Source organism: Quercus lobata, chromosome 11 (genome assembly GCF_001633185.2).
Source record: "Quercus lobata isolate SW786 chromosome 11, ValleyOak3.0 Primary Assembly, whole genome shotgun sequence".
Classification (NCBI taxonomy): domain Eukaryota; kingdom Viridiplantae; phylum Streptophyta; class Magnoliopsida; order Fagales; family Fagaceae; genus Quercus; species Quercus lobata.
Genome location: NC_044914.1, coordinates 22854803 through 22867353, shown reverse-complemented (window position 1 = coordinate 22867353; position 12551 = coordinate 22854803). Strand labels below are relative to the sequence as shown.

General features: G+C 34.0%; 1 protein-coding gene across 1 annotated transcript; it reads right to left on the bottom strand.

The window, feature by feature from the left end:
- Nucleotides 1–3051: 3051 nt before the first annotated feature.
- On the bottom strand, nt 3052–9913 carry LOC115967662 (eukaryotic initiation factor 4A-3). The gene is made up of 8 exons (XM_031086804.1): nt 9482–9913; nt 7578–7818; nt 7336–7416; nt 5888–5995; nt 5648–5767; nt 5070–5237; nt 4145–4231; nt 3052–3662 (listed from the first exon to the last, which is right to left on the bottom strand). The coding sequence occupies exons 1-8, from the start codon at nt 9790–9792 to the stop codon at nt 3549–3551; spliced, it is 1230 nt and encodes a 409-aa protein (XP_030942664.1). The 5' UTR covers nt 9793–9913; the 3' UTR covers nt 3052–3548.
- Nucleotides 9914–12551: the final 2638 nt, after the last annotated feature.

Sequence of the window (12551 nt, the reverse complement as noted above, 5' to 3'; positions counted from 1 at the left end):
AATTTGATTAAATTTACACGAAAAGTGTCACTAAATATTATGTTTTTACATTTTGCTATCATATTATTAGTAATAAACTTATTATATTTTTATTTATATAATTTAAAATTGTATTAATTATATTATTTATGACGTCACCGGTTCGACCATCGGTTGAATCTCAGTCCAACCAAAAAACCAGCAACCAATCCCTTTTCCGATTCTTTTAGGTTTATAAAACCATGGAAAAAAAAAAACCCAAAAAAAAAAAACTTGAATAAAAATCTGGAAAAAAAAATTATAATAAAACCTCTAACAAGGCCCAAACCAAATGCCAATAGAAAAGCCCAGTACAAGATCAATCTAATCTCAAACTAAGGGTCTGCTTAGGATCCGCTTATTTTGCTGAAATTGAAAACTTTTTAATGAAAATACTGTAGATAAAGGTAAAAGTTAGCTGAAATAGTACAGTAGAACTCATGAATAGTATCAAAAAGTGCAGTGAAACCCATAAATAGATGCAAAAATAAGCTGAATAGTAAAATAAGTTGGCTTTTTAATCTGGAGCCAAACGCACACTAAGACTATCACTACTCCAACACCAACACGATTACATTTTTAATTCAACAAATATTAAAAAAAAAAAAAAAATCCTCACTGTCTCAGTGCCTTACGGATTCACAAGTCATTAAACAATTTAAACTAGAACTAAATCAAACCTAAAGGCTAAAAGGAAATAAGAAACTCACTTACTCTCCCCAGCTATCATCGTTCATCCTTGTTCAGCAACACTAACAACAATCACAACTGAACTCCACAAGTTTTATGTTGTAAAACTTTATTTATTTGCGTGTTTTTTTTATTGTGGTTGTTGTCAATATATAAAATTTTCTTTTTATTAGATTGTGTAATTTATGCTTGTTGAGGAACATCCTGGAAAAAATTTCTGGAACAGTCACTGGGCCAACCAAGGTGAGAGTGCGGTGGGGATGAGCTTCCCAAAAAACCAGCAGCAAGCAGGGGTGAGCATAGAATGAAGGGGATGACCCCAATGCTATGTAGGCAAAGCCAACTTCTTGGGTTGTGGGCGAAGAAGACTAGACATAGAGACTTGGGTTGAGGTATAGCGTAGCTAAGAGAGTTATTCCATTTAGGGTGAGACAATGACAATGATGTTTGAGAATATAACTATTTTTTTTCCATTTGTTTCAATGAAAAATCTTATATGAATATAGTTTTTCACATTTTCTTGTATTTTATAGTATTAAAAAAATGAATTAGAGGAAAATTATCTTTTAACTTCTCTTATTTAACTTAGCATGAGATAGAGTTGTTTTCCATTAAAAATTTTCTAGAAAACAATTTTATCTTACGCAAAACTAAATAAGGAAAGTTAAAAGATAAATTTTCAACTCATTATAAGGTTGCTACTATACATAGGAAAATTAGATAGTTTTTTTAGAAAATGTTTTTGAAAAATGATTCCTTTTCCATAAAATGTTAATGTCAAAACAAATAGAGCATAGATAATTATATCTATGTTTGGTTTGATTAAGAATCTAATAAGATTTGAATATGAGATTCTTGTGTTTGGTTTATTTTTAGGAATTATTTATTTTTCTCATTAGATTTGTAAGCAAAATATCAAGTCATTTTTGTTATATTCCTCCAAATAAATAATGAGAAACAACATATAAACATAAATCATGGCAAATTCACAAAAAATTATAGTCTAATATTTCTTAATGACATGTGTGAGTACACAACTCGCCATTAAGCAGTTTTTGTCCACTTTGGGGAGCCAGTCCCTCACGGTTTTGTCCTCGGCCCCGAGTGTGGTCTTTTGGGATTTTCACCTTCTTTGAGGCTTGACACCCTTAGTCCCACATCGGTTGGAGAACCCGCCCACTCGTGTGTAGTAGTTGTACACTCATAGTTGCTCCAGAAGCTTATAAGCCATGAGTGGGAGGGTTCTCCAACCGATGTGGGACTAAGGGTGTCAAGCCTCAAAGAAGGTGAAAATCCCAAAAGACCACACTCGGGGTCGAGGACAAAACCGTGAGGGACTGGCTCCCCAAAGCGGACAAAAACTGCTTAATGGCGAGTTGTGTACTCACAACATGTACAATACAAAAATAATTATCTAAATTCTTTTTCTTCATTATAATCATGTCTTGTTAATAAAAATAATTTATTTTCTTTTAGCATTTAACTCAATCCCAAATAGGAAATATCAAAAGAGATAGAAAAATTCTATTTCTTAATCATAAATTTAGTTTTATTTCTGTTGGTTAAAAGATAGGGAAGAATGGATAAAATTGCCAATTTATATATATATATATATATATATATATATATATATAGTGCTTATGATATGAGTTTCATAGGTCCCAACCCATAACTTGTGAGAGGAAAATTTTATATGCGCTAGTCTCATGAGACCCATGTCTCAAACATATGGATCCCACACGCATGAAACCCACATGCCAATGAGATACGGGTCTCACGAGATTGATACAGAAGATCCTTTCTCCTGTGAGAGACACGTTTTATAAATTGAGCATTGGAGACATTTACCTAGTTAAGCGTGAAAAAGAGACCGAAGATGACTTCACATCCCTCATGCCAAATATGTAAACTAATATACAGATGATTGACAAATAATCCTATCCAATATACGTTGTTTCAAGTTCCCATAATCTCATTTCACACGTTTTATTCTAAGCTTGCGATAGCCCAGGATGTTTGTAGTGTTAGCATTCCTTGAGAAGGAACTAGATTACTTTTCTTTTCTCTTTCTCAACAAAAAATTTAATAATTTGTTTAATTATTATTAATATTATTTTTATTTTTATGACAAAATATATAATCCTATATTATATGTACCTCATCCACTTCCCTTTTTCTTCGAATGTCCTTAAAAATATTAATAAAAATCATTCTAATTGCATCCCTCAATTTGGATGGCCGTGGACCAGTAATAGTTGATTTCTTTTGGTTTATATTACATAAAGCAGATGGAAAAATAAAAAAGTTCTCTGTTGAATCAATTAAAGGAGCCAACCCAGAGGCTTAAACAAGTTGCAAAGTTACTCAACACAGGGCACATGCAGAGATAATATCACTGTTCAAAAACATCAACTGGTTTAGGTGGTTTTTGGCTGTTACAATAAGATGTACAAGACACATTCAAATGGCGAGCACAGATAGCAGTGAAGTAAAACTCAATGCAAGTCATGTCACGAAGCCAACCACCAAAAAATAAAAAGACGGGAGAGAAACAAACCAACAGAGAGAGACTGCTAGTCCAAAATTCTCATCACAAAAAAAAACCTAGCAAATTACAGAAACTAAACTTTCGTTAAAATACAACCCATCCCCCATACAATGTGAGCACAATGCAGAGAAATCCCAATCACATAAATCTTAATGGAGAGAATCCAACTCTTAACATATGTAATGTTGTCACAGAACACAGGAGAATGTCATATCACCCTCTACCAGCAAAACTAAAAATTACGTCAACCGCACAACTGTGATGCATCAACACACAAGACGGCCAGCAAAACTTATATTAGATCAGCAACATTCATTGGCATTTCATCAATCTGAGTACTGTAGTACTGCTCAATGTCTCGTAGGATTTTAATATCATCACTTTTGACAAAGTTTATTGCAACACCCTGCAAACATCAAATAGCCATTTTCAGAGACTATGCCCAGATCAACCACAAGAGAGAGAGAGATAAGGAAAACAAGAATATTAGCTAGCAGCGTAGTCAGTAAGAAATGAATAAGAATGAGAAAAATGGAAACAAGAGAATATGAGACAATAAAAATGCACAAATATTTCTGCAGTAAATTACAAAATCAAGCGTAATTGAATTTGCACTAACGGGTTAAGTGGCATCTGCTTACAGTTAATTGCACATTTTAAGTTTACCATTTGTCTCAATTCACAAGCAACATGTAGTTTTACTCTGTTTAATTTTGCAGTTGGAAATAAAATGTTTTAAATCTATTCAATTTTGCACATTAGAAGTAATATGATGTGTTTTGAATATCCTTCATATAGAGAAGAAAAAAATTGATAGTCAACTTCTTGCACAGAAGGTCAAGCTGCCAAGTATCAAAATTCATCCACAATACATAATAGAATAAATACCTTTCTTCCAAAACGACCAGAACGACCAATACGATGAATGTAAAGCTCACGATTGTTTGGGAGGTCATAATTGATCACCAAAGAAACCTGATGAAAGAAAAATGAAGAAAACATGAATGGAGAAGTATAAACACCACAAGTTGTTCTTCCACATACAATATGGTCACAAATACATATAAAATATACAAGTGGATATATAGCATGATTATTGAACTTCAAGTGCACAAGGGGATGTGATTGTTCAGGTGTAAAACAGACAACTTAAGGGGAAAAATGACAGCAAAGAATTATAACCTGTCTATGGAGAACAAAACTCAGAATATACAATTTATGGACCTTTTTTAGAAGATCATTTTCCAAAACCCTTCCTATATATTTTACATTCAAGTAGAAGCACACATCAACACTTGACAACATGAAACACACCTAACTATTGTACCACAAGCAGGCAGCAAACCCAACCCCCCCCCCCCCCCCCACACAAAAAAAAAAAAAAAAGCTGTTAGGCATCTAGGTTCATTAGTCACAGTACCAAGAAGTCCCATACATTTATCAAGTCACAGAATTAAGAATTACCAGTCATTCTAATGCAAGTCAGCAAATGTTCTCAACAATTAACTTGGTCCAGTAGGGGAGGTATTGGTCCTTTGCCACCTCATTAAATCCAAAGTCAACTGAATTTTTTTTTTTCCTAATGATTGAAAGTTACACTTACACAACCAGTGGGTTACTTCTAAACCCTCAACTTCACCCTCTGCTCACATTTGTGTGAGAATGAAATGTCATTTGAGCTAGTTCTCATTGGCACTGACACTGAGTGTTTTAAGGGGGTTGCAACTTAAGGTCCTACCCATTTTCCATTTGAAATTTAGCTTGCTGTGGAAAAGTAATACATAATAAATTAAAGAAGAGCCAAACAACTTGCCTGTTGGACATCAATCCCCCTGGCCCAAACATCTGTTGTTATTAGGACACGGGTTTGACCAGCCCGAAACTCTTCCATAATTGCATCTCTCTCCTTTTGAGGCATGTCTCCATGCATTGATGAAACAGTGAAGTTATTGCTACGCATCTTTTCTGTTAGCCAATCCACCTGTTCCAAGATTAATAGAAGTATAACATCATATTCATCAACCAGTACATAGAAGCCAGAAGGCACAAATAAAAAAAGGGCAGTGAAATAGAAAGAAATCTAGATATGCTAAGCTAAAAGGGGAATAGGGATCATTCTACACCCTGTGAAAGTTTAAAGAACATCTTACTCACTTGGCAAGCAAAAGACAATACTAAAACTTTTACTTTGTCTCTATTTTACTTCACTGGTGTTCATGTTAACTATTGCGCTTGCATAAAGCCATACAGCCAAGAATATTACTTGGTAAACTATGAACCTAACAATAGACTGACACTCGAAAGCTTTCTTCATTATATTCTCAAAATTAGGCAAGATAACATGAACACTACTAGAACTTGAATCCAAAATTTGATCAAGGACAGCACTACCTTTCTCTTTGTGTTGCAGAATATGACAGCTTGGGTGATTGTAAGGGTATCATAAAGATCACATAAAGTATCAAACTTCCACTCTTCCCTTTCCACGGCAACAAAAAATTGTTTGATGCCCTGTCATCATAAAAAGATAAAAAGAAAACCGGTATCAAACTACAGGTTTACAATGACATAAAAACTTGCATTCAGATCTACATCCAATGGTAGCTGATACAACATACAAACATTACTTACCTCCAGAGTCAATTCATCACGTTTCACAAGTATCCGTATAGGATCTGTCATAAACTTGTTTGTCATCTCCAAAATTTCATGAGGAAGGGTAGCAGAAATCAAGCAAACCTACAACAACTTATCAATTTCAGTACCAACATGGCCAGTCTCTGCAGAACCTTGCATGATATTATAACAGGAGACAACAAACTATTACTTTATTCCTAATAGTGTAAGCATCACAAATTGCAGAAGTAAGTCATCAACATAGATTAAAGAGAAATTTACAGCAACACGAATGTTGTAAAAGAACACTAGCAATGGAATGTAGGAAAATCTTCCAAATGATTGGAAACGATGAATCAACTTCAAATCAGAAAGACCAAAGTGTATGCTTGATGCCAAAGGGAATAATGCATTATGCTGTTGTAAGGTTTCCTAGCCATGTAAATTTTTTTATTAGAGCCTTACCTATCAAAAAAAAAAAAAAAAAAAATTTAAGACTCACTTTATTATTGCTAAGTTGATTTCCCACTGAACTAGCTTTACTCATGTTTTCTAAAATCCTATTAATTCATGGACATTTCCTTTAGTTTAGTGCCAGATTCAGTGGAATGTGCTGTTGTCGTGGCCCATAAATCTGATTATCATTTACATGTTGATGTAGCTTTGAGTAAGATTCCAACTTACTTTACTAGTCAAACTATTTTAAGTCCCCTTTTTCCCCCAAAAGAGAGGAAGTTGGAGTCCTAGTTCATTCCAAAACAGCCTACATGAAGCTATGTGATCTGTCAATTAAATTTATCAATTTGAACACAGAATTTTCTGCAGATTTTAAAGTATCTTTCAGAGAGTGATTTCCTTCTTCTATAATGCAATTGCTTAAAACATGTGTAACTGTTAAGGAAACCTAGACATGATTTCATTAGTTATATTTCATTTTAGCTAGTTTTTAAAATTCTAGAGTGGACATGATAATCCGTTACTTACTATCAAAATTTCAATTATTTTTTATTGGCAAGTTATACGTGCATCCCATGACTTAAACCACAACCTCACTCTCCACCCGATATGTAGGTAGGAAAAGCGATTTGAGCTAGAGCTCATTTGCCCACCAAAATGACTATTATTCTAAACTAAACCTAGCAATTACTGAACCTAATTCACATCGCACCACAGCCAACAAATCCTCACGATGTGCTGAAAATCTAGGGATTGAGCATCAGTTGTTGTGTTGAAACAACTTGACCTACACCAACTACTTTTTCTTTTGGTACTGTCACTGACAATAGCTAAAATTACAGGACTTGTTGTAGACAGCAACCCATAACAATTCAACCAATGACAACAGCAAATCAACATGCGGTTCCATCGCAGGACAAACTTAATTAGCTAAGTAGAATTGTTATTTTTTTTCTTTTCCCTTTTTATGGTGGGGGGAGAGATAGAGACAGAGAGAGAGAAAGAACCTGAAGCACTGGTGGGAGATATCTGTATATATCATAAATCTGATCCTTGAACCCTCTGCTCAACATCTCATCAGATTCATCCTGTTGGAGCATCACAAAAAATTAAAAATTAATCCCTACTATGCTTGCACACACACACACACACAACACTAAAAACGTCAGATTAATAAAAGAGAGAAATTACTTATCAAAAGAGAGAGAGTTAAAAGAGTAAGGTTAGGGATCACAAAACATAAACTTACAAGAATTAACAATTTGATTTGTGTAGTTTTCAGTGTTCTCCTTTTGATCATGTCACAAACTCTGCCTGGAGTTCCAGACACCACCTGAACACCGTTTTCTAGCTTTCTGATATCATCACCCACACTCTTGCCTCCAATGCATGCATGTACTTTAATACTCATGAAATTACCCATTGCCAATATCACCTTCTCTGTCTGAGATGCCAATTCTCTTGTTGGTGACAAGATCAAGGCCTGAACCCTGTTTAATTTTAGACATTTATAAAATAAATAAATAAACCATTATGATCATAAACCAGCTGTAACAGAAAAATGAAACCAAAAAATAGAAACATCCCAATAGCTCTTGGCTATAGAAGTAAGTCATCATGAAACACATGATAATGCCTAGAATGATCCATTACATGATAGTATGTTTACCTCAAGAAGTCATATGTCCTGATCATTAATCGATTTAAAATAGTGAAGATTGTAAATCCCTTCAATGGTCTAATCTAAACTTAATAACAGTACATAACACACCACAAACTATAATTATAGCACACAAACATGTCAAAGCTAAAGCACTCTGGTTTTCATCAAGTATCAGATTAAACAAAATCAACCTACATCATCTCACCTATGCCTTTGACAGAATACATCAGCTTCAGCCCAACAAGGTTCTTATTATAAAAATGAACCGTTAAAGTTGCCAGTGCATCGGCCATTCAGCAAGTAGGAAAATTCACAGCATATGAGGTTTGTCAATGTATAATTTTTGTTTCAAACATCTTTCACAGAGTTAGTCAATGACCACCAAATGTGCCATAATGGGTACTCTAAAAAGACTTAAAATATAACACCTATAATCATCTTTACAAATAAATAATCAAAGGACCGTCTCTAGAGGACTGGAACATGAAACCAGTGGCAAATCAAGGATCTACTATTGGAGTCCACATCCGCCCAAGAGAAAAAACTCTCCTTGTCAGTATGCCTATTGAAGCGAGGAAGGATGGGGCAGCAGGCAAGGTATCCTGCTACTATTCCCCTAACAACTTCAGGTCTCTCGTGCCATTGTACTTCTTAAAGTCCAGTCTTTAAACTGACCAAGATAACATATTAAAAAACTTAAGACTGACCATCTTCATGCTTGAAGGAAACCTTATTCACAACATTCCAGCTCAGGAATTTCCTGACACTAAACGAGGCCTTCGGTCTAAGAAAAAATGGTGGTTAAGAGCCTCCAACTCATAAGGGCTGAAAGTTAAAAGTTAACTAAGACCATTCCTATTTCTTGCGTAAGAGGACATTTATCTTGAATTATCATAAGTACAGTTCCGTATCTGAACTCAAGCCATACCTCTCGAATAAGGAAGTCTAAAACCCACAAACCTCATATGCTCTAAATCCACCAACAATAAATTCAAACAATTAAATTCACCTAATGCACTGCCCTAGGGTAATATATCTTAAAAAAAAAAAACTCCTTTTTACTGACACCCATTTTCATAACTTGTTGATTTGTGCGACTATCTGTGACTTGGGGGAGGGGGGGCTCCATATATATAATCAGTATTTTCACAACTTGCTGATTTGTGCGACTGTAGCGGTCAATGAATAGTGGTGGGCAGCAAGTATCAATCACTACCACAAATCAGCAAGTTGTAATTTTTTTTTTTTTATAGGAACAAGTTGTAAAATTGAATGTGTGATTGGATGGGTAACTATAACTATTCTTTTACTAAAAACCCATTATATATAATACACAATAAATTATCCTTTTCCCCAAAAAAATTAGGGTTTCAATTTACAAAGCTCAAACCCTAAACTACATTCCACAACCAAAAGATAAACCCTAAACAAGAAAACAATGAAAAAAGAAGTACAGAAAGGAAAAGAGAAAAGAGATTAAGAGGACGCACTCTCTGCTACTGGTATCGACGGTCTGGCAAACGGTGAGGCCAATCATGGAGGTTTTTCCGGTACCTGACTGGGCCTGAGCGATGACATCTCGGCCTTGGAGAATCGGAACCACGGCGCGCTGCTGAATCGCGGAGGGCTTCTCGAAGCCGTACTGGTAGATGCCGCGGAGCAAGTCGTCTTTGATTCCCATCTCTGCGAAGCTCGTTACTACCTGGACCTCCTTCGAGGTCTCGAACTCAAGCGCCTCCTCCGGCGCCGTGACCCGCCGTGGGTTTTGGCGGACCATGCTTGCGCCGCCGAGGTCTGACATTTTTTTTGGTTTCGATTTTCTGTGGGGTTTAGGTATAGTGAAAAAAAAAAGGATCGAGAGGATGAGAGTCTAGAAGCTCCAAAACATGAGTAGGGAAAAGGGATGAGGTGTTTTTTTTTACATTCGAAGACTTTATAATAGTAATACCATCGCCGACTTTTTTTTTTTTTTTTTTTGGGTTAAAAGAGGCAAATTTTGCGGAACAGTAGCTTTTTAGGAAAAAAAAAAAAAAAAAAGGGTGGATACCATGCCTTTAAAACTATTTTGTAGGTTTCTCATTTTGGAACTCGAGTTTGGACTGAAACTAAAGTTTAATAAACTCGAGTTAAACAAACTTGTGTTCCAAAAACAGTGTAACTTATAAAATAGTTTTATCAATGTGCTGATTTCCTAAATTTTTTCTAAAATCATGCTATTTGACAAATTTTTCCGTTAAAAGATGATATGTCAAGAGTTAATAAATATATTTCAAAAAAAAAAAAAAATTCTCTATCAAAAGCCAACAAGTTCTCTATCATAGGCAATATTTCATGAAAAGATATAGAAAAAAGTTATAGATCCCGATCCAATCTTTATTAGTGCATCAACATATTGGTTAGCTTCTGTAAACATGATCAACCCGCTTCTTAGACATAGCTTTCAATAAGCTTATAGTAGAGGTTCCATTCGGCTAAATTTGGGGTTATTTTTATTTTGGTTTCTAAAATTTTAAACTTTTTTCTATCTTTTATCTTTTAAAAGAAAATTAAAGTTTGAAACATTTCTTTTTCAACTCATATTTTTATTCAAATTAGTCTATGTCTCACCAAATTGGCTATTAAGTACTAAATTAGCACCTAATCATGTGTCTAGCGTCTACATCATTGATTTTTTGTCCAATTAACCGAACTAAAGATTATCCAGCACAATGCACAATTACATTATAAATTCATAGAATTAGTAATATTACATGTCACTAAAAATAGTGGAAATGTGAAATATTATAATTGATATAATTCAGTATATGAACATATTGTTTGAATGAACTCACAAAATTTTAATTATGTTACTAACTTAACCACATGATTATTTTCTATAATTTTTATTGCATGTAATATCAAATTTTTTTTTGTGAGTTGTTGGCTTTTGTTTCAATTATTGCTAAAGCAATTAAATTTGAGCAATGAAGTTATATTTCCAAATCAATTTTTTTTTACTACTCCTATAAATTTTAGAAAAATAAACCTATAAATTGTTAAGACCTTTGTGGCTTAATGGCATTGCCTAGAAAAACCCAAATTGAAATCCTTCCTCCAAACTTATTGTGAGCACCCAAAAAAAAAATCATATAAATTCCCTTATATGTTATAATTAGGGAACCACCTATAAAAAAAACTAATACCTAGAAATTAATGCATATATCTCATTAAAACACATGACAAAATTTTAGGCTATTACAACTTTGAATAAAACGTGTGGAACAAAATTGTTAGTTGGGAACTTGGGAGTTGGGATAATATATAGAGAGGTACTACGTCCACAATATTTTTATAACAAATTACGGGTGGTTAGTTATTATTAGTTCAAATTTGAATTTAGCACTCAGATTACTTTTTTAACCCAACAATAACAACCAGTAACAACTTGTCACTTAGAATTTGTTGTAAAAATATTGTAAAATTGTTGTGGACATATCATTTCTCTAATATATATATTGGACAATATGTTAGTTTGCATACTTGGCATTTCTGTTTTGGCAAGGCATTTATGGGGAAGGTTTAACGAACCAAGTCATTTAAATTTTTTTCTTAGGCGGAATGTTTAATGAATAGTATCAACTTCTTTTTAAAAGAAGAGTGACAAATGGCACTAATAAAAAATGAGGTGAAAGGCTAAATAAAAAACTGCTCTAACATTGTGTCAGGTGACAAAACCTTAAGCATAGAGAATACTCCAAAAATAGTTCATTAAAAATCATATGTAAATAGAAACAAATTTAGAAAAATAAAAGAAATGAGAGGAGAAAACAAATTAAATTAACAAAAATCATGAGCACACTTACACGTACAAATCAATACCTAGACTACCCAAAATCAAAATACACATTAACCGCCCTTTAATAAACTCACCGCAACCAAATCCACAACAAACACCCTTTCAAATGATCCCTACAATTGTACAAACTCACGCACAATCCCTAATCAAACTCACTCCATCATCCTACGACCTTTTCAAACCATTGCGAACTCCAATAGAGCCCATGGCACTACCAATCTTGGCCAAACAATATCCCTATGGTCATTGCTGATAATGCTTTGTTTAGTGGTGGTGACAAAGGAAATGAAAGGGGAATAAGTGAATAACCATTTTCTCCAAAAGGACGTTCTTCAAGAGCAACATCACAATGCCCCCTAAAACAACATCTTCCTCCGATAATGACCTCACTGTCACAAACTCCAACGCCATCAACTCCTCCCCCTTAGTGGGAAATTAATCTTTTAATACAAAATTTTTAATTGTTCGAAACTAACTATGAAAATATTCCCATAAAAAATATATATATATATATATATATATGAAAATATATACACTTTTTAAATTGTATTTTCAATATGTAATTTCAAGCTTTTTCCAGATTTCGTTGTTCGTAAACCAAAAAACACTTTAAAAAAAAACGACAAACATGTTTGGTATGGGTGTTTCTGTTTTCAAAGTTATAAAATCTGTCACTCAAAAATAATTGTGCAATCATGTTTATAAGAGCATTAGCATCAGAAAAT

Excerpts from the sequence above, each read along its gene's own strand:
- LOC115967662 (XM_031086804.1), bottom strand. The coding sequence starts at position 9,792 with ATGTCAGACCTCGGCGGCGCAAGCATGGTCCGCCAAAACCCACGGCGG. Across the intron at positions 7,417-7,577 it reads AAATCAAATTGTTAATTCTT|GATGAATCTGATGAGATGTT; the intron begins GTAAGTTTATGT and ends ATGCTCCAACAG. Across the intron at positions 3,663-4,144 it reads CTGGTCGTTTTGGAAGAAAG|GGTGTTGCAATAAACTTTGT; the intron begins GTATTTATTCTA and ends TGATGTTTGCAG.